Source organism: Hippoglossus stenolepis, chromosome 16 (genome assembly GCF_022539355.2).
Source record: "Hippoglossus stenolepis isolate QCI-W04-F060 chromosome 16, HSTE1.2, whole genome shotgun sequence".
Classification (NCBI taxonomy): domain Eukaryota; kingdom Metazoa; phylum Chordata; class Actinopteri; order Pleuronectiformes; family Pleuronectidae; genus Hippoglossus; species Hippoglossus stenolepis.
Genome location: NC_061498.1, coordinates 11,490,691 through 11,513,691, shown reverse-complemented (window position 1 = coordinate 11,513,691; position 23,001 = coordinate 11,490,691). Strand labels below are relative to the sequence as shown.

General features: G+C 41.8%; 1 protein-coding gene across 4 annotated transcripts in view; it reads right to left on the bottom strand.

Moving 5' to 3' along the window:
• The window catches only part of pbx4 (pre-B-cell leukemia transcription factor 4), a 43,017-nt gene extending 20,221 nt beyond the window's left edge, over positions 1 to 22,796 (bottom strand). For 2 of the 4 annotated variants that reach the window (XM_035181171.2, XM_035181172.2), the window contains exons 1-7: positions 21,962 to 22,796; positions 19,602 to 19,715; positions 17,829 to 17,902; positions 2,266 to 2,510; positions 1,345 to 1,535; positions 574 to 709; positions 227 to 383 (exon numbers count right to left, since the gene is read on the bottom strand). In XM_035181171.2, coding sequence (XP_035037062.1) covers positions 227 to 383; positions 574 to 709; positions 1,345 to 1,535; positions 2,266 to 2,510; positions 17,829 to 17,902; positions 19,602 to 19,715; positions 21,962 to 22,146 — 1,102 coding nt within the window. In that variant the 5' untranslated portion in view covers positions 22,147 to 22,796. The remainder of the gene's footprint in view (positions 1 to 226; positions 384 to 573; positions 710 to 1,344; positions 1,536 to 2,265; positions 2,511 to 17,828; positions 17,903 to 19,601; positions 19,716 to 21,961) is intronic. The other 2 variants (XM_035181174.2, XM_035181173.2) reach the window with 2 other exon arrangements.
• Between the last annotated feature and the right edge of the window lie 205 nt (positions 22,797 to 23,001).

Genomic DNA, 23,001 nt, shown 5'->3' with positions numbered 1-23,001 from the left:
ATATCAGATTTCATGCTAAATAAATAGGATCCTTTCACATGGTTCTGAACAGACGCTGTGAGGGGCTGATTTGTTGTGCATTGTGGGTTTTGCTTTTTGACGAGTCAGCCAATGATTGTGTGGTTCTGTCGGGTTTGGTTGCATTTAAAAAGGCATCAGGATGTAAAGGAACTTGTTAATGAGAAGCGGCCGAGCTTTTGAAACGATGAGATGGAGCAGTAAGTACCTGAGTTGGGTGTTGCTGGGGAGTTAGCCTGGCTAGCCTGCGCCGACACATTGGCAGCATCCACCGCCGTTTTAACTGCGTAGAGGTTTGCCTCCTCCTGGAACTTACCAATGTTCTTCTTGTAGCGTATTCTCTTGTTGCCAAACCAGTTAGAAACCTGAAGGACAGATGGACATCAGATATTCGAGTTTCCTCATTTAACTCTTGGAGCCTCAGTGTTACAGCTCACTCAGCTAAAAATATGTTAATACTGCAATAAACAAAAAGTGATAATTTCGACAAACAGCACAAAAACAGCTAAAATTGATTTTTATTGTCCTGAACAATGAGCATTGTTAGCAACTCACCTGAGACACAGTGATCCCACACTTTTTGGCCAGCTCCTCCTTGGCTTCCTCACTGGGGTAAGGGTTAGACAGGTGGGAGTAGAAATACTCATTCAGCACCTCTGTAGCTTGCTTGTTGAAGTTGCGCCTCTTACGTCTGAACACACACAGAGAGAAGAGATAATGACCCAAGTGCTCGGAATGTACATGTCACAACAAGGTCGACGCGCTTGGATCACTTCAGCCCTCAAGAAAACAACCAGCCATTTACACACACACACACACACACACACACACACACACACACACACACACACACACACACACACACACACACACACACACACACACACACACACACACACACACACACACACACACACACACACACACACACACACACACACACACACAATCTGCGCAGCTATCCTTGTGAGGACATTGCATTGACTGCAATCCATCCTAGTCCTAATGAGGCAAAACGACATCTCTGATGTTCTAGTTAAGGTTCGGGGTAAGGTTTGAATAGTGGATAGCCTAAACAAAACCCTAAACCTATGCTTAACCATTACCAACTGGCCTTAACAAAACCTAACCTTAATTCACACCATAACCAGGATTATTATTATTATAATATTTAGCCTGATTAAGACCAGGCTTTGGTTCTCATGAGGAATTCTCTTTCAGACAAGGTCAGTGTTTGTATCAGAAATTGTCTCAAAGTGGTAACAAAAACACATTAATGCACACACACACACAGAGAAAAAAATACAGCGAGACACACGGACGGACCTGGCGTCTAGGAAACGTGAGCGCAGGATCATGACGGCCTCGCAGGTGCTCTGTTTGAGCTGCATCTGAATGGAGCTGAACTTGCGGTGGATGATGGCCACCATGCGCTCAATCTCCTTGGGAGAGATAGGCCGTGTGCGAGACTGCTCTCTCAGCAGGTTCATTACATGGTTGGTGAACTCACTGCAGGCCTGGACCGAGGAAAGAGCGAGACAGAGAGAGAGGAGTTGAATGTTATTGTGAGAAGATAGTCCGAGCACAGATTCTATCCACTGCCCTGACATGTGATGATGACATGTAGGGCCTTGGCTTGCCTTTTCCCAAAAAATAGGCTAATATTAGAAAACATGATTTGTGAGACAATAGTGGCCTTTGAAGCATGAAATACAGTCTGTAGCTATGCTTCTCAAACCGGTTTTAAATCAGTGAAACACGAGGAAAGGGTGGGTCTGCCAAATACCAAAAACCAAGTGGTTTTTCTATTCTTACCGAGTTTAAACATATTATGTGTCGAAAAATGTTTTTTTGTCAAATCTTATTTTCATTCTTTACAATGGAGCGAACATCTTTCTCCAGGCAGTTCAATTTCCTGAGACATGTGTTTAACAACCCCGGCTTAAGTTTTTATTTCACACCACAGCCGCTGATAATATAAATTAAAATACATTAAAACGTGGAAACAGAGGTAATCAGCCTTGTATTGTTGCATGATTGGCCACATTCTAACAGAACAACAGTTCATTCAGTTCACTGTACATTTCCTTTTGCTTGGCACAAAATTAATGTTACCACACTAGTGAACCCGGGTACAGAGGAATGAGTCTCTGACTAAAACTGGCTTCCTTTATTAATTTATTACATCATGTTAATTTTAGTGATTAACGGTGTATGTTCAAGTATTTCGGTCAGCTCAGCACACACCTGCTCATACTTCTCCAGCTCAGAATGGTATATCTGGCGGATCTGGGCGAGCTTGGCTCTGTAGTCGGAGTGTTCTATGCTGCTGTCAGTAGGTGAGCCCCCTGCTGCTGCTGCAGCTGCAGCCGCTGCGGCCGATCCTCCTCCCTTCTCTGGTCCTGACACACCTTCTGCGAGCAGCATGTTGTCCAACCGCATGATCTGGGGATCTGGTGGGTCCTCCTCCTGCACACCTCGTATACTCAGCACTGGGCGGGAGAAGAGAGAAAGCAGGAGTTAGACGGGCAAAGTTTGTGTTAACCTACCGAGGAAAAAAAACATCTTTTATAGGTCTGACAAAACTTGCAGGTTAAGAAGTTTTGAAAAACTGAGAGACCGCACATTTCGTTTTAAGGAAAAGGTTAATACTGTGGGTTCTGGGGTGCACAGGAAGACATTTTATCATTGCTAAAATTCAAAGAAGTGCAGCCCTGTCAAAGCCTAGTCAAGTTTCTCCCCTGAGTCATTGCTTCGAGCGCCCGGCTGAATGCTCAATGAGCCTGAACTTCCTCCAAATCAACAGCAGAGGGCAGTGTGGCCCCTCAGTGGCAATCTGCCAGAGATAAGGGCATGAGGCATGGGACCAGTAATGGGAGTGCATGTGCTGTCACTATGAGCCCCAGTGGCCATAAGTATAGTTATCAGTCGCTGCTCTCCACCACTGTATTATACCAGGACCTCTGTCAGCCTGCAGCCATGCTCTCATCTCTCTCTCTTCCCGAAACACACATACACACACACATACGCACACACACTCCCACACAGATACCACTTTGTTACTCTAAAGTTTTAAGTACAGACAACCATCTTTTCTTCAGAGCCTGAAGCTTTCAACTCTCGACTAAATTTCCTCTTGCCCCTTTTGCTTCTCAATCTTTCAACTTCAGAAAGTAAAAGAAGAATCTTGGCGCATGATTTACTAACAGTTTATTTATCAATAACCAGTACACCTAAAAGTAAAACAATTATAGAAGGAAAAATGTGGTTTAGAGATTTGTTATTCAAACCTGATTTTCTTTACTTATTTTGAAAATATGTAAACACCTCAGAGCTCTTTTTTTATTTACAATTTGTTTAACAAGCAAACTACTGAATCGAACGAAAACTGAATGGCACCTATTTTGATGATTGAGCAATTCTTCTCTTTATTTTCAAGCAAAAACCCACAAACTATTCATAAATAAACAAACATGTACTGGTTCTAGTTAGCACTGTTGCCTAGGAGACTAAAAGCATAAATTCATATCATAAATAATCAGCTGACTTACTGATAAAGTAACCTTAAATTGCAGGCCTATAACACATTTGTATGCACTGAAAAAAATTAAGTGTCAAGTTGTACAATTAATACATTTTAATGTATACATTCATTATGAAAGTAAAAATTGTTGTTGCTGGAATTTGTCCATTAATATGTATACCAGGGCAAAAAGGTTCAAATGTGATGCAATCATGTAATATTGGTTCAGAGTCACAAATAAAGCAATTACTATGCACCCATTTATGCTGATCTTTATAATATAGGATTAAATTAAGGAGGTAAAAGCCATTTTATATGGCAGCGAAACCAGACAGGATTCTGAAGGAGACAGACGCCAACAATATGGATGACAGGATTAATCCCAGTGGAAACTGGGTGGTGTTAGGCGCTTGTCCTCCTCAAGGATTACAGTAGTTAATCAAAGCTCATCAAAAGTTAGGGGGTGCATGAATTAGTTAATTCAGGGATTTTCTTGTAGCCACAACTTTCAAAAGTGTATTAGTCTTACTGCTGCAGTAAAGATTTCCCTGTAGGAGTCGTGCAGAAAAACAAGTTTGCAGCCGTGGAGCGGTCAGAGCTAACAAATTAGCAGGACTGTAGTGTGGGGCTAACAGATGTGAAAGAAATGAGGACAAAAACTGTTCTGCCTAAAAGTTTCCAAGTGCTACAGAGAAGGCGGATTTTTTTCCTTTTCAAACTTCATTTGATAAATGAGTCTGTTCCACCATTTAAGGCCTCCCTTAGCAAAGTGTCCAACTTTCCCTCTTTTCCCCTTTTTTTCTTGTTCCTTCTTGCCTGTTTCTTTCCCTCTGCTTAGGTCTCTTCTCTCTCTGAGGCACATTCCTGCTCTGCTGCTCCCCCATCTCAGGGCTCAGGAATGCAGCAGACCCAGCCGCCTGAACTAATGACCCTGATTCGCCCATCTCTTTCCCTCCACTTTTTCTTTCCTTGTAGTCATCCACATATGATCCCTGCACCTCTTCTTGGCCAGATAACCCGACAGCTAATTTAGCGATCAAGGAGCAGAAGTGTTTGTTTTGTCCTGATAGTATGTAGTCGTGTGTGGTTGATCTTCACTGTCCTTTTACAGATAAGTACAACTGAACTACAGTGGGGAGGGCAACTGTGGCTCTTGGAGCCTCTCACCTCTCCCTATTGCCCCCACTCCTCATTATGGCCCCCAGCTGTAGCCTAATGCCCCTACATTCCCCTAATTACTCCAATTAAGCTGTGATTACCCACAGTTGCACTCATGCTCAGTCTAGTGGCCTAGTGGTATTATAGCAGCTGTTGAGATGAGTTAAGATCCTGCACAGAAAAAGACCATATGACATGGATGCACCTTAAAAAAAACTCTCCATGAGACCTCAGAAAAATACAGTTAACGTTTATGAGAAACATACAGCTCTGAGAAATGCAGCGTTTCAGTTTGAGCAACCAGCTCCTTACGTCGCCGCCGAGCTAGTTAAATTACAGAGCGCCTAAAACTCAGAGTGCTGTAAGTAATGATACTTAAATTCCTTTAAAAAAATTTTAAAAAAAGCAGGAGAAAAAAAAAGCAGGAAGACATCTTAGGCCTGCAGCCTGCATCCACAGCTCGCAGAAATCACACCATTATGCACACGTTACCACCCTAGCCGAGCTGTGTGCCATTGAGAGACGGAGCGAGCAACACATACTATGAAATATTCAGGGTATCCAGCTGGGCTTTCACTGCATACATAATCATTCTCATTTCTGCACAGCCAATGTAGAAACGGTGCGCCGTGCAGACACAACACGCAGTATATGAAGTGGTGCAGGTAAGGGTGAACAACCCAACCACGAGCGTGGTGCTGTACATTAACTGTATTGCCTTCCACACATTGAAATAGATAAGACTTAAATGCAGTCAGTATATCATTGCTCAGCTCACAGCACAAGCTTTATCCTTGTCTGTCTTTTCCCTCGCTAGCATCCCGCTTTTCACTCTGTCTCCCCCAACACACATCCTCCCCTCTCCCTTTCAGCACACCCCCACCCACCTCCCCAGTGCCCCCTCCCTCTGTTCTCCATTTCAGTCGAGTTCTCCATGTGAGCCGCAATCCCTCATGCTGTCAGCCCCCCCCTCTCCCTCTCTCTGTAGACAGACAGGATTAGCATTTTAATTGCATCAGCTCCCTTGGGTATTCTCAGCCTTTCACTGGGAGAGAGCAGGGGAGCGGGAGAGAGAGAGAAGCATAGAGAAGGAAAAAAAAGGGGGAGAAAAAAAGGTAAGAAGAGAGAGGGTAGAAGGAGAACCAAGGAGAATTGAAAAAAGGAGTCACAGGAGAAGATATGTGTGCGAGAGAGGAAGAGACAGAGAAAGAGAGAGAGAGAGGGAGGACGGCTACAGGAATATACAGAATCCACAGTACAGACGTGCCAGCGAGCGAGTGAGCCAGAAAGAGAGAAAAGATAGGACTGTGAAAACATCAGTTTTTCCTTTCATTACAGACAGAGAATTCAGATAAAGAGAATAGGCCATAGAAAGATGGTTTTCACAATGAAAATATGCAACATGAATATGTAAATTCACCTCACAAAAACTACAAAAATAAATCTCAACTGCAGCTGGGCAAAGAACGTATAACAAAAACTGTTTGCAAGATGTAAATTATCATCTGGGGAATACAAATGCAGCAAGGGAAAACTGGGACCAGTCTTCACATATTAAACGACTCTTCACTGTTTTATGTTTTTACCATTAAAAAACACATTAAACTTTGAAAAACTAGAATGGCACTCAGTAGAGTCCCTACCTCGGCAAGGCCCAACAGCCCCATTATGAAATCACATTTAAATTCACAAGATCCAGATTTTTATCTGGATCTGCACCAAAGTGCAAACTCAGTATTAGTCCCCTTAATATGCAACATTTTGTAAAATCAAGATCCATCCACCAAAATATTGAAAAAAGCCCCCTCTTGCAATTTTAAAGAAAGAGAAAAGAATTCCGGACCCACACAGAAAATAAATGTTTTTTTTCCTGACCCATTCTGCATCTTTACACCAAGTTTCATGGTGATTCATTAAGTAGTTTTAGTGTAATGTTGTTAACAAATAGACAAACAAATAGACAGATGAAAACACAACCTCCTTAGCAGAGCAAACAAATGACGACCTAACTTCTTCCTGTACAGTGCACAACACTAAGATAGGTTCCTGAAAACCCATCACTTTTGAATTTGGTTTCCAGGTTCTAGTCGGACAAAACATTTGATAAAGAAATTCAGCTTCAGTGGAAGTTTGACAAAACCCAAAGCCAACCAGATGTGATTTTTATTTTTGCTTATTTTTGTCAGTTTGACCTCCATATATATTTTTATGAGTGACATTAGAGAACAAAGTCCTTGACCTTTAAATCCATGCAGTAAAATACACGCTTCACTGTCCTGATGTTCAGTTAGTCACACAGTTTAAATCTGTAAATGCAAAATCCTGTACTGGTATCAGGACTGGTGGTCTTCTGCAATCTGAAAAAGGGCATTGATAACAGTCACAACTTTTTTGTAACAGCTGGTTAATATCAACTTTTCCAAACAGGTTCCTCTGTGCATACAGGATTTTGATTTACCATTTCAGTAGAATACAGTGTTCCTCAGAAAAAGGACTCGGGTGAATAAAATGTTGCCTTGGGCGAGTTGTAGAATACGGCATTAAAACTAAAGAACAGAAAATGAATAATTTCACTGATGGGCTATTTGCCAAATGGATATTGGGGAAGAAGCACTTCCACTGCAAATGCAACATAAAACCTGTGTGCCCCATTCTTTTAAAAAGGGAGCTTTTAGAGGAGTACAGTCAACTTAATGAGCCCAATCCATATGTCCTTTCCTACTTTTAAGCAGCTCACGCTAATCAGCATCTGTTTGGGTAGTTCACAAGAGTCCTGTTGCACGCAGCCCCCCAGTCTGACACGCACGCACGCGCACACACACACGCACACACGCACACACACAGAGAGTAAACACAGTGTGGTCTGATTAAGGTGTGAATTGGAGAACTCACACCTTGGGCAAACACAACACTTCAGTCCAACACATCATCAATCAGCCCTTAATTAACTAAAGAGAGAGGCTTGGACACTCGAGCGATGACTACGTGTACCCCCCTTGAATGGTCACACACAAACACACCGTCACACACACACACACAAGGACACACACACAAACACTAATGAGGGATCAATTTGTGTTGGCACCCAATCTGCACAAATAGATGCTAATAAAGAATCTACAATATATTTTCCCCATGCCCATCACTTACATTAATAGTTCTTTAAGTTATCGAAGCAATTTCCCAGATAACCGTTTAAGAAGTTTTTTTAAACATAGAAAGTAAAAGGTAGCAGAAAAACAAAATCTAAAATATATCTACATTTAAAAAATACATTAACTTGACAAAACGTGACAAATAGAGACATTAATCTGTGAAAGCCTTTTATTTTCCCTAACCCAGCAGAATTTGTTTTCCCCCATAGATTATTGGGGCCTTATGATGCAATGCTTATGGTAAAACATTGTAAGAAATGATTGAAAAAATTCTACATTGTCTTTTCACGATTAATTACACGTTCATTGAGTACGGATCTAACGATTCTCCACGAGCTCTCTTTTTTTGGTTTATTATTCTGAAGCTGCTAGTCACTTCTGTGTGTTGGTTCAGATTTCACTGGGTTTGGTCCCGGGCTTGTGATTCGATTGGAGTGTGCTAGGACACGCATACGCACACACGCAACAGGCTGCACCTGATGCTGTGGCAGCGAGTGGGACTGGGCAGGGAGACATGTTGCGGTTCCATCTTAGCGTAAAATGAACCAAAACCGTGGACGTTTGGACTGCAATTTTGGTTTCGGTTCAAGAATCCTTACAACCTTATCATTGAGTGCAACAGATATTCTCAATGAATGGAGTGAAAACCAGTGTAACTGCAGACTTTGACAGAGTGTTGCGTTATGGGTTGGTTGCAGTCTGTCTATAGCAAGTCTTTAAGAGTTAAGCTGCCTGACAAGTGTTTGGTTTGTCCACTTAAACCTGCAGGAGTTTCTGAGGGCAAGTGAAACATGTTCTTCTGACACAGAAAATTAGTTATTAGTATCTCCTGACATACACACTATCAAAAGACCTATCTGTCATAGTTAGACTTGCTATCAGGAGCACTGGGAGGAATCCCGCCACAATGGTGGCCTGGTGGGCCGTCAAAAAATCCATTACATTTTTACTGTCCTCAGAAGGCACGCAGAACTCTGCATAACACTGGTAGTTTATGCTTTAGCTGTTTGTGTTCCCACAACAGGCGTACAGTTCTCGGAAAGAAGACAGAACTCAGCATAGTACTGGCACTATCTCCATGAAACAACATGTAATTATGTATTACTTTGATTTATTCCGTTTCTGCTTGGGAGATTTGTGTAAAAATCTGCAGCGCTCCACATTAAAACAGTCAGCTACAGTTAAACGTACAATATGCAACTTCAGTTGCTAGTTTTACAATGTCGTAAAGCAGCGTGGCATCATGGGAGTTGTCGATGAAAATCTGCTGACGTTACTCAGTCGCAAAACCATGTCCACGGATGAGGTCAAATATTAAAGTTTATTCACATTACAAAATTCAGGAGAATTAGGTCAAGTCGTTTTTAGATATTTTAATGAAAGATTGTTACGATTAAATCTTTAAAGTTGATGTCAACTTTAAAAGGCCTCATCTTGGCGCAGGTGGCTATATCTAGTCACATCTTAGGGCTAATGTTAGACTGCTATATGAAATTACACCCACATATTGGGTCCAAACACTGTCGTGAGCACAGAATTAAAGTAGTTTGTGACTTTAGTTTACCTTTGACATCTCACATCGATCATATGTCCACTCTGTTTTCTAAAGAAGACCTGTCACAGGCCTGAATGGACCAGTGACAAATCAATCAACTGCACTGAAACTTTCACTGGCCCTTGGTCATACTGTATGTCGGACCCTGTATAGTTTGTGGTACATTTTCTAGCCATTTTCTTATTTAAATCTTAATTAAAGAATTGTCCCAGGTTTACATATTACGCAAAATAAAAGAAACAAAATAATATATGTTAACAGGGCCTGTCAGATAATAAAAAAATTGAAAATAGAAAAAATATAAATAATGTGTGAACCAAATCACTCAAACAATATCAAAATCAAAACTAGCTAACATACCCCAAAATATGACAGATTGCACCCTTTAAAATCAAGTCACATTGGGAGTTTGCGTGTAAAATCATGCGCTCGTGACCAAAAAGAAGTGGCACTCAAGTGTGGGCAGGCTGAGCAGCGGCGATGGTGAAATTTTAATCAGCCTCGTTTACAACCATAATGTCAGAGTATATCATTTATTATGTTCTTTCCTCATGTTTTTAGGAATTGTATGTTAGCCCTGTTGTTGAACATCAGGACAACACAAGAAACCTCTTTTTGGAACATACTGATGTTAATTTAAGTTACTGAGCAATATTACATTTTTTTTAGAACCACTATGGCAAGTTTGTTAAAACGAGTGATGTTTGAAAGATATAGTAAGCACTGTTAAGCACATGTGACTAAATCTGTAATACAATATCTCTGGTCTAGTACAGTTCTGCACACACAGAAAGACAGAGAGACAAGGAAGAAAGAATTTGAAATGTCACAGGAGGAAGGAGGATGACGAAGAGCACCTAAGCAGGAGGCTTGTTATAGCACTGCTAGGATCTTCCCCCAGTCAACTCTCATCAGGCCAGCTGCCTCCTGTGCTCATTAGCACAGACTCTTAAGGAGCTCCTAAAGACTTTGTGAAAAATGAACGCTCATTTGAGAGGTCGTTAATTTGCACTGTTATGCAAATTAGGTGGCAATTAAGCGATAGATCAGAAGAGCAGTGCCCATTTATAACAAGTGAACAAGCATTATGACACAGTCAGATGGTGCCAGAGAGAGCTGAGGGTACATGGTTAGTCTGCACAGGTCCAATGTACCAGTTTAGTGAGGAATAAAAATCACTCTGCCTATAATATGTACGGCTGGTCAGGATAACAATTTACCAGGGGTTTTACACACAGACTACGTTAACATGTAACACACATTAATGAGTGCACATTAAAAGAGATACTGAATTAAAAAAACTAATCAACCTGCCAAAATAAGCCCTCAATCTAGTTCAGTATTAGATTTATAAGGAGCACCAAGGGCTAAGATGGAACATGGGCTTCCCAGTATCTGTAATAACCCAATAAATACAGCTAATCTCCGAGTGGGTAGTAAAACTCGCTCCCTCCACCGGCCCTGATGTTTCCATCTTTCCCCTGCATTTATGACATGGTGTGAAATATACAAACATACCGTACAGGACAGCAATGTGGACTACTGAAGAGGGGTGGAAGGCTCCCATCAATTGTAATTAATCCTTAATTAGTCAGGATTAGGAGCTAGGCTCCGACACACTCCCACCCCACTGCCACCAAACTAATGCAATCCAGCTGAGGCCACATTTACATATCTTTAATTAAAGCGACGCCAGCTTCCTTTAAGAGCAAAGCCTAAAAGCAGTGTGAGAAGCATACATGCTGATTGGGGGTGAAGAGGTAGGAGTCCAAACTTGACCAGTACTGATGGGTCACTCGGTATTTCTTTGTTGGCCATAACTCGCTGGGAAGATATGGATCAAAAGCTGGACAAATTATGGTGCATTGCCCAACATGCCACTCTGGCCAATTAAATCAGTCTCTGTCACCAATATAAGCACATCCACTATCTTTATTTGCTGCAATTTGATTTTGTGAGTACATGCAATTAATTAATCCAATTAATTTCATTTAAATGTTCTGCTCCAATCAGTAAATTCTGGAATAATATATCAGATGTGAGATTCACAGATCATACCTGAATCAGCACTAACAAAATATATTATCATATATAGACACAAACACCTGGTAATTTTTAACCCAATGTTCTGGGCTCTTATTCATTAAATCTCTGCATCACAACATCATATCTCGCCGTCCATCACACTTAATGTTTTAGCTGAATTACACAAGAAAATAAAAAAGTGGGCTGTTGTCCTAAGTTAACTATGCAGTTCAGTAAAAATCTATCTTGTTATATCTAATCTTCAATTAAAAACGCAGTCGCTATCCATATCCAGACACCGTGACCTGGCTGAAATACTGAGTGACAGCACAGTCAAATCCCTGCCCTTGATGAATCCTGGCTAAAATCGTATTGCAGCAGTCTTAAAGGTGAACAATTCCACTGAGCTTTTCCCTTCCTATAACACACTCAAGACAGCAGTTCCCCTTGTCAATATACAGAAGCCCTGTTCCTACAGGAATAATACCACATGGGAAAATCAGTGGGCCCACACACCATTAGGCCGAGGCTGAAGGTTGGGGTGCTCTGCCTCCCCGGTTTCAGTTGGGGTGGGTGGGTGGGTGGCGGTGGTGTGTCTGTCAAGGCCAGGGGTCTGTGTGATATTAGCCGTCTGCCAATCTGGCTTGGGGAATGGACACCGAGTAATTACTCCTGCTCTTACTGCCTCATCAATCTCCCTGTATTGCTCCTGCACCCCCCCAACACACTATCTTTTTTCATTCTCTTCAGCAAAGAGGCAGGGAAGAGAGAGAGAGCGAAAAAAGGAAAAACAAATCGAGTGGCAGGACACCACAAAACAAAACTGAGATTTCTGAAACAGCAATGAGATAATCCTGCACCACTACATAGCGAGAGTAAATTAAAATGAACTATTTAAAATGGTGATTTGACCATGTGTCCCATTCTCATTTTATACCCAAGTGACAATAAAACTGAAAATGCAGGTTTAGTAGCTACACATGGGTTGTATTCCTGCCACAATCAATTTTTTATCTTGTAACAGCTTTTGGCTTAAAATGCACTATATGCTCTCCATCATAAAAATATAATAAAAGTCTTCCCACAGGTTCTGAACAAGTCATGAAATTTTATGGCTCTGTTCCAAATTGAGCTCTTTGAAAACTAATAATAATTAAGTTGCTTTAATGAAGCATGCGAGTCACTAGACTTCATTTACTGTAGTCTATCAAAGCTGGTGGAGTACAAACATCTAAATCAACCATGTGATGCTGAAAGGGGTTTTCCTTACAAAACTTGCGACCGAATAAAGAACCTCGTTTATTTTTGTTAACATTCACGTGTGCCCTCTTAAATAAATATACAAACAAATTTCACAAGACTGAGAAAGGTCAAATGTTTATTCTGGCTGTGAATAAACAAGTGGCAACTATGTGTGACTTTTAATACTGTGGCATTGTTTAAGAGTTTTTACGACTACTAATGTGCTGTAATTCAATTAACATGTAATTTGGGCCATTTGGTTGCTAAAATTCTATTGTAACGCAGACTTGAGTTCAGTGAATGCATCTGATTAGTGGAGTTACATGGTCTCCAAAAACATTACAATCCCAATAAACAAATTTAACACACTGTTTAATAGTGTGGTTGCTGTCGAAAAGAGCCAACAAGCTAACAGAAGCTAATACAGGGATCCATTCATATACATGTTATTCTAAATAGAAACACAAAGGTCTGCACTTTTGTGAGTGTGTTGCTACAGGTTACAATATAGATTTTATTTACATAATTTTGAAGCCTCAATAAATAGTTAATACTCCTCCATTTTTTTTCATTAACACATAGCTAATTCATAACAATTCATTTTGACAAAATATACAGCTACAAATACATTGAGGAACAAAACAAAAACAAACATGTATTCGGAATATATAAAATGTTATATGTATATAAAAGTAAAATCAGCCTAAGCGAGACCTTTAGTATTCACTGATAAGACATCATAACTATTTGGCAGGGGGGAGTTCTCTGTTAAATATAGTCAGAAGTAGCACTGAGAAAACCAAAGCAATATTATTGAGTTCAATAAATCTCACCTTTCATTCATCTTGTACAAGCATTAATAGGATGTGATGATGGGTTGTCAGCTAGACGCCTTGCAGCATAGTAGCTAAGTGCTGCTGGCTCTGTTAGGGTGCAGCAGCTGTGCGATTTTGATGCTTGTAGGTTGTTATAATAAAATATGAAACTTCCATCCAGGTAGATGGTAGGCAGTCAATTAAACAAACATTAGAAATAATCAACTCAGGATGCAGTCAGTGCGTGTGCAGTATTACATGTAGAGGATTTATTTGTGGTGGTGGTTGGTGTGGCGTGTGACCGATGTGCTTGCAGAGACTAATGCAGTTTAGAGGGGGAGAGTGTAAACCAGGTTCTTCTCTGCAACTACAAATCCCAATTTTGTCGTTACAAAAATGTATCAATGTTCCCAAAAAGCCTCACATCCAAGTTTTAGGACCCCATTTAAGCTGCTTTCAGACAAGCACTGGACTCCGCAGTTCCTCAATATTTTTATCTAAGGACATGCATGTGTGAACACAAATGTCTGAGTGAGAAGCTCCGCAATTTCAATCCAGGAGAAGTCGATGTGTGAACACAGCGGGGGATCCCCCGTGAGCGATTGGGAGGTTGATGACGCTTCTAATATGCGACAGATGCAAAAATAAAAAAAAAACGAAAAGAAAATGAATATATCCCGGTGAAAAAGCAGTGAACATAGAAGACACAGACAAAGATGTCAAGAGAGTTTGTGGTAATAAGAGCTGTGGGCGTCAGGGTCCTGTACACAAAATCACGTGATGTACACAGCAGAGTTAATACGTCACTTCCTGCCTCTGTCTGCTGCACCCGGCTGCTCCACCTCTCTTAATGCAGAGGATTTGATGCTGTTTTGAACACATTAATGCAGAGAACCTTCCGCTGTGTTGTGTGTTGTGTATGTATGAAAGTTCCTGCAACACAAACAACTCAAGTGTGTGGCCAAAATCAGTTTGTTTTAAAAAGCATGAAATAAGGAGCTCTAACATAAGATTTACTGAAATTGAAACCTTAGTGATTTTATCTAACTGTGTTGGTCCTAATCAATATGAATAAGCCACTCAAGTAGAGCATGGGTATGAGAAACACTTGAGAAACCTGCTCCATACAAACCTCCAAACAACTTAAAATGTACAGAGAGATGAATGTGATTTAAGGCCAAGGCAGCCAGCAAATAACCAGTGCCCCAGACACATTGTTTGGACACTGGCATACCTGGGCACCCAACAGAGCTATCATCTGGCTAAAGTTAACACGACACTGGCTACAGGCCAGCAGGACGTCCTTGTTGTTACTGTCGTTGTTAATATGGAATATATGACCCGTATGAATGGTTGTGTATAGACACATCATTATCATAAGGATAGTGAATGACACATTTAAATAATAAGAGGTGACACAGAGCCAGCCATTTCACTCTAAGGTGTGTAGGCTTCTAGCCAGCTTGTCTCTATTTCTACACAGCCAACTATAGGCATTATCCCACAGACTTGTTTGTCAGACAGCTAATCAAGATGAGTAGCAAGTGTCTGGGGTGTGAACTTGCCCAAGTGTCTTAATGTTGTCTCCAAGCAAAAAAAATAGCAAACATGCTTTTTTTCCAATTGAAAAACAAAATTTTCTCTATTTAAAAGCCGTCCAAAAATAACAACAAGAGGGAACGTTCAGGCTTGAAAAAGAGGGACTAGAGCAGAGTGACAGAACAGAGTGAGTGACAGATTCACTGTCGTGTAAAGCACCAGGAATGCATAAAAGTAAGGAGCAAGCCTCAAACATACCCAAACTAAATGAGAAACTTCTGAGAGTAACTGCATTGGCTCGTGAGAGATTTTGGCATAAGCTGTCCCATTGCACCAAGAGCTATTTTTACAGCAAATACCCATGAGAGGGACAACGGCGCTGAGTTAAAGCAAAGCCACTGGCTCTTAACTTTGATCATTTCCCGTCTCCTCTGAGTGCTTTTGGACAGTATCTTTAATAAAGTATTGAAATGTATAAAATGTCATGCAGATGGAGGTCATGTTTAATGTGAGAGCCCAAGAAAACACAGGAACTGTTGTGAAATGGGGTGTTTTGGGGGTGGTGGGGGGGTACTGGCATTTGCGCAGAACATTTCCTTTACAATGAAAACAATCTAACCAACTGCAGCACTCAGAGGAATTCACCTCCCATCCCCCATACCCCCCACCCTCTCTCCACCACCACCATTACATTACCATATCAAAGCCCGGAGTTCAGAGCAAGTCTTCTCTTTCAAGAATGGGAGCTAGGCAGAGGGAGGGAGGGGGAGAGGACAAGACCAAGGCAGGCAAGAGTAGACCCAAGACCGAGTTTGCTTTCATCCCTGTTTGGTGTGTGCGTATGTGCGCAAGAGAGACAGAGTGTGTATGTGGGTGTTCCAATGCAAGTGCATGTTTGTTGGCAAAAAAAATACTGCAGAAAAATCTGTGGAGATACTAGAGGACTACTGATTGGATCTTCCACAAGCTGCACTGAAGAGAAGTCAATTCACATTCCAGAGGCACATAATGGGGCCTGCAGGGGGTCTGACAGAGTAACAGAAATGCCAAAGCAGGTACACAGTGCAGTTAGCAGGGCACTATGTGGCAGATGGCCAGCAGGATCCCGGCAAAGCCAAGGAGCTCTATATCTCATGGTTGGCATATTCACCTCAACCACAGATCTGTTGCTAACCTACAGTATTGTATGCCTTGTCTGTTTTTTTCTGTTCAGCTCACTGTACAAGAGCTCACAGACCCCCTCTCCAGTTTGCTGGGAGACTAAATGGGAAAATCAAAGTGAATGGCATTAGGGTAAATAAGACCACTGGTTGCCTGGGAAACAGTGTACCCTGCCCCACTCACTCAAGCCTAGCCTTTACTTTTCTCCCATCACTGGAGAGCAATAATACATTATTGACAGAGGGCCACAACAGGCAGCAGTGCAGCATTTTCAAATTGTATTTGAACAAGAGAGATTTGCTGTTCGTAGATACACAAGGCAAATGAAAGAGAGTACAGCATGCAGATAGACAAGAACGGAGGGAGACTGGCAGTTGGGGGAGAATTCTAAAAACCCACCCCATTCACACGACCATAACCATCAATCTGCCATCCATCCCAGGCTTCCTCCTTTGAACCCTACTAGAATCTGTCAGAGAGCTGACTTGAATCGCTAACTAGATGAGAATAAGCAGCTTGTTTACTTGGAATTTTTTTTATGTGAACCAAAGCTAATCAGAGACACTGTATTTACATAGGTAATAATTTAATAATAAGGTTGTGTTTACCTGAAATTCACTATTATTTCTTAGAACAATTTAAGAATACTTTCCTTTTTCTTTGCATGTTGCGTTTAGATTAAGGGGTTGCATTGATATGCATAGAAACTCACTCTCAATGCACAATTACCCTTTGTGGTTTAGCTGTTGGAGAAAGAACAGCTTTGTACTCTAATAGCATAACAGTGTAACAGTTAAGTAATTACCGGGGAGTTTTTCATATCTGCCTGCTGTAAACAAATTGTGCATGAGTTTAGGATCAGGTTTGATTGTTTAATCTGATAGTTTGAAGAACACGTTAAATTTCGGTGTGGGTCTGAATATGGGGGCTGATCCAGGAATTTTTTTCTTCCCTTTTTTTAACATTGCCAAATTTTGCATTTTTCAACAATTTCTTTGATTTGTGAGAGAATAAATAGATTTTGGACTGATATGTAACAGTGTGTGCAATTTGGTGTGGTTCCAAATAAAAATCTGGATCTAATGAATTTAAAAGCGGTTTCACCAGGGGACTGTTGGGCCGTAGCGGAGGTATGCACTGTACTGTGTGTTATACTAGTTAGGGACAACCATAGTACTTCTCCCTTCAGCTTCCTCAGTTAAAACGGAAAACTGAATTGCATTCTCATTAATAAGGATGTGAACTCAACATGTTTGAGTGTTGTTCTGCCGCAGCTTGTGCTGTCTGACTCAAGTTTCAAAGGCCCCAATCCACTAAGATGAGTTTCAGCTGGTCGGTGGGAAGTCTGGACAGTGGCCAAAAATAGACAATTTTCTTTTTATAATCACTAGGAAAAAAATCCCAACTGACTGCAACTCATATATAGAATGATCTTGAACCAAAGCATGCACCATACATGCAGCTACATCGGTTCTGCAGCTAATACAAACAATACTCAATCAATGGAGTTCTCCAAGAGGCCAATAAAAAGTACATTGGTGCCAGGAAAACTGAAGCATAGACACACTCTATCCCAACAGTGAGTTACAACCTGTGCAGACTGGAGAACACAAAGAATGAGCGGAGTAGAAACTCACCCGTCTTCTCTTTGATCTCACAGAGAACGCTGAAGAGGGCTGGCTTCATTCTGTGACAGTTCAGGGCATGCTTCCTGTAAGAGAGAAGAGGGAATAAGAGAGGGAGAGAGTAGGGAGGATTACGATAAACAGACCTCCATCTCAAGTCATACCATGTCCTCCCCCATAAACAGGTAGTGTATTATGCATACAGAATTTCATGTAAAGTACAACACAGCAGAACAGAGCTATGTTGTTTAAAGGCATTTTTAATGGCCAAATGCTTTTGTCAGTGCATAAACATCCTTGATGCTTCAATCTGAACCAGCAAGAGTAATATTGTCATTTGGATGCTTTGCACTATGGGACAGGTAATGATGCCAAACCTCAAGGTCATTATTACTGAGCACCAGATTCCACAGTAATCTAATTTCTACCTCTTACAGAAAGACTTGTACCATAAAAGTAGATTACAAGTTGATAGAGAGGATTAGTATTAAGTTGCAATTTTAATTTAATCACCGGCATTCTCGTTATTGCCGAACAGGCTAATAGCAATTAAAGGAGAAAAGGCAAAACTTCAGAACTTGAACTACAGGTTATCGTAATCAAATCCCAACACTTGAGCGACAAAACTTCCTGCTAATACTCATCCATGCACCCACACACACCCATCCAACTTACAGTTATTAAAACATGTACAGCTGGGGTCTGCTGCAAAGCCCGAACCCTAATATGACCCTAAATGACTTTACTGAATTATCTCTAACACTATTGTGTTGACAATACAAACTAATTACATGAGAAAAGTACATTACTAACTGGGTACCTATTAAACTGCATTATAAAAGTCTGTCACTTTTTCACATCTAAAACCAGGTTAAAGGCAAGAATGTGCAACTAAGCATTAATAAATGATACCACCCCCTGTAGCTCACAGTGTTCCACTATTGTTGAGGTTTTCAGAGAGGTGTTGTTAAATTCGAGAATAACTGTGCAGCTATAGTTTGCAGTGCTGCTGTAATATTGTATTATCTTGTAAAAGTGTTTCTGTAATTTTGTACACCTCTGTAATTTCACTGAATTGTCCTACAGAGAAAGCAAAGAAGCATTTGGATGTGTTCTATTCATACTTTCACAAATCCCACTAGATCTAATTTATAGAATAAACTGAAAATGTTCCAGCAATTGTAAAAGTGCAAAACAGATAATGTTTAGGTGAAAAACTACTCAATTTCTGAAAAGACTAAACACCTGAAGATCACCCTGATATAAAGCATTTCTTTTCCAAATTACACATTGATAGAACAATTTATATATGCAATTGTAAAATTACAACAAGGATAATGTTATGGTGAAAAACAAAACCAACATGAAGCCTCCATTTCTGATGAACATGAGCTGAAGAAGATGACACAAGAAAGCCTAAAGATCATCCTTACATAAAAGCATTTATCTTCCAAATAACAACACATCAATACAACCACAGATGAAGATGATTTGGCTACACCTGACCTCAACAACAATTCCAGTTGTGAATGTCCGCTGGCGTTTTAATGAGGGGACTAAGGTGAACTATCAAATTGTGCGCCTACTGTATGTGCCACAAACTACTGCCATTCTGTTTGATTATTGAGGCAGGTTGATGTCAAGAGTTGTGCGTCTAGCATTAATTATGTCATTTTGTCCACCAATTTTGTCACTGCTGGATTTGAGTTGGGGGAGGGCTGCCATCAGCATGGAGGGTATGAGCAGGAGGGGGAGAAGGAGGTGCTCATGCGGTCCTGTACTGACCTGTGTTGGAAGTTGAGTGGCAGGCCACCCCCTGCCATGCCCCCCCCTGCTCTCCCTCCCTCTGTGGGGTCGTCTGATCCACCCCAATGCGCCGGCGAGTCCTCTGGCCAGCATCTGAACATATGGCGACAGGGTGAGAGGATGAGGGCGGATGGTGCTCAGGAAGTGTTCTCTGCAACACCGAGTTCTTGCACGGCACTGACCACTCCCCATCCCAACACACTGCCACCCTACACGGCGAGGGCGTCGTGCTCACATGTGAACCACCTCACACATTAATTTGTAGATCACGACTGAGGGGAGGACTGATGTGTGGGTGACAAAGAGTTAAGGGTGATATTGATAAAGATTGTACATTTGAAGTCAGACCAGCTGCTAGATATAAGCAAACCTATTTATAACGACAGGCTGCATGTTGTCATTAACCTGGTTGTGGTTTAACCTTTTACCTCAAGTATACCTAAGAAGTAAATTAGCAGACAGACCAACAATTGCTCATGCAGTGCAAACCAGCCTGTCAGCTAATGATAAACAGAAAATAAATATATTATGATTGAAATGCCTTATTGATTATATAAGTGCTATGCTAAAGGCAGCTTCAAGGACTTAAACCGTGCGCACCACACAATTTGTGACTGCATTCTTTAGCGTTAACCCTGCTCTCATACGTATAACAGGAAGAGGACCTGCTCTGAGATGGGAGTTCAGATCAATACAAGCATACAGCAAGGACATCTCTGGCACTTCCAAAGCAGCCACACCTTTAAATAGTTTAATAGACTGTTTATATCTAATAATAAGACTGCTACATGATTCCCAACAATGTAATTGGGCCTTTAAATCCTAATCATCCTAATTATGGCATTTGATTAACCACAGTGTTTTGTAAATGGTAAGGCGCATATCATAAGAAGAAAATAAAGTATGGCCTGCGTGAAATATTCCAAAGCAAAAGTATTTGCATTGGTCCGCAAAGTGAGGCCTGATTAAGTCCTCAAACTTGGTGGTGGAGAAAAATGTAATATCCCCAGTGTTCATAGGCTGCTGGTGTAGCATCATCCCTCCCCCTCACCACCATCTCATTAATAGAAACTCGATTTGCGGACAGCTGCACTCGCGTACACATTATAGGAGAATTGATTGCACCCAGCACACAATGAAAAGGATGAACACCAGGGAGGGAGGGAGTGAAAGAGGAGTGAATTAATTAAGAGAACCAGGTGGTCAAATGTTGGGTGGAAAATCACTAGCTAATGACACATCACACTGTGGCCACCGTTTTGCAGTGGACGGTTGCCTATTGTTCAAAAATACTGACGCTTCATCTGAAACTGACCTTATGCTCCTTGAGCCACATGGCGAATGAGTGCGAGTCATTCTCTCGCTGCAGCGCCCACACGGCTCACAATAACGATTTGGTGGAAGAAGAAAAAAAAAAAACACCTCGCACACAAACATTAAGTGGCGAGTGATACCAATGACCGATTGCTGTCATCACAACCAGCACTGGGGCCTTGGACGATTGAGTAATCCTCACCCTTACCTTAATCCACCCCCCCCAATTTACATATCAATGACTAATGATATCTGCTCTCATTGATGTAAAGCGCCATATCAGATACATGCTGTTGTAATTAGGCAAATCTAACGTGGCAGAGGCTGATTAGTGGTATGAAAAAGCTGTTTTTCTACACAGGATCTACATGAACTCAGATAGCTGGGTCTCCAGCAACTTGCAAAACATGCACTATCTTACAAAGCCTTTTCGATTTTGTTGACACACTTCGTCTTAGTTTTGATCCGACTGTGCAAACGGGACTATTTGGATCCCTAAACTTAGCATAGTCCTGTGAGCCGATGAGATGATGTCAAATCGTTTCAAAAATACATATAAGATGTGTTTTTCTTTATGCAGGGGGGCACATTGAACTTTATTAACCTAAACAGAAAACAATGCTACAGTGTTGGGGGGGGGGAAGTGGTTATTTCTCATAGACTCAAAAGGAGTAAACTTTTAAAAGTGGCACAGCATTAATAAACCAATTAACAATCACGTTCACGTCGTATTTCAACCAAATCAACATGTCTACAATCACAGTTTGCCATGAAGCACGGTTCGAATTAACAAAGAACCTCGTCTCAAGGTACAACAGCACTGTAATGTGCTGAAGTTATTCTGCGAGCAAACCCAACGTTGGTGGGTTTGCAGCGAATTATAATGTAACGTGAAGTTGCATAATGTTGTAATTGCGCATTACCTTACGTGAAGATTTCATGTATATAACGCAAAAGTAAGATACACAACAGCGCACTTTAGCTTTAGCTACGAGGAGTGGAAAATGGCTCTTCGCCTGTCTTACCTGGCCTGTGCTTCGTCCAGGCTCTCGTCGGTGATGGCCATTATTTGCTGTAGGATATCCCCGATGTCTTGCTGGGGCTGACCGAGGGACTGCTGTTTCCTGACCGAGTCCGGGTCACCGACGTCGCCTTGTGCTAGTCCACCGAGTCCGGCGAGACCCGACAGCATCCTGGTCTGATCATCCATACTTTCAAAGAAAAACTCGCCGTTCTCCCTCGGTCGAAGAATACACACAAATAGCTAGCCTGTTAGCTAGCGCGCAAAGTATTTTCCGCGACAAACCATACACCACTTCGTACCTCGGCCGACAGCGACGATTAGCGAGCAGTGAAGGGTCGTTGTCATAAAACAAACGGCGAAAACACGCTTTGCATTCGCTCGGGTTTTTTCTCTTCCCCCCTCCGCAAGTCAATAAACGCGGCTAAGCGGGCTAACGTTAGCTAAGCGCCGAGTGAAAAGCAGCTAGGTTAGTAGCTGTAGCCCAGCAGAGGAGCAGCAGCAGCAGGGACACACATGCACGGACTGTGTGGGCTTGCCAACAGCGCCTCGCACATTTTCGAAATAAAGAAAGGGAAAATGGAAAATACGACAACACGCGAGCTCCCTCTTCTTTTCTTTTTTTATTTTTTATTTAGCCTTATTGTAAAATCTCGCGGGGGGGAAACCAAAAAAAAAAGACGCGAATGAAGCGACGAAGCTAAACGATGGTCTCGCTCCCGATCAGAGACCTCCTACCAAAACACACCGCGGTTTGCCATTGTTGTTGGTGTCGCGCGAGTATGTGGGATGTGCTGGGGCTGCGCGAGCGCTGTGCGTGCGCCGCGCTGACCATTGAACTCGCAACACCGCGCAGCGCGAGCGTGCGTGTTGGGGGGACCAGTGCTACACAACAGAAAGCCGCCGACGTGCACCACACCGCTCTCATGTACGCGCTGCTGTAATGGTGGCACTGTTTGGTTTCGAACCACACACTGTAACGGCTTCACCTCTGCAGGTGACAAGAATCTCCTCGTGCACGGCCTTTACAAACGGATAGCCCCT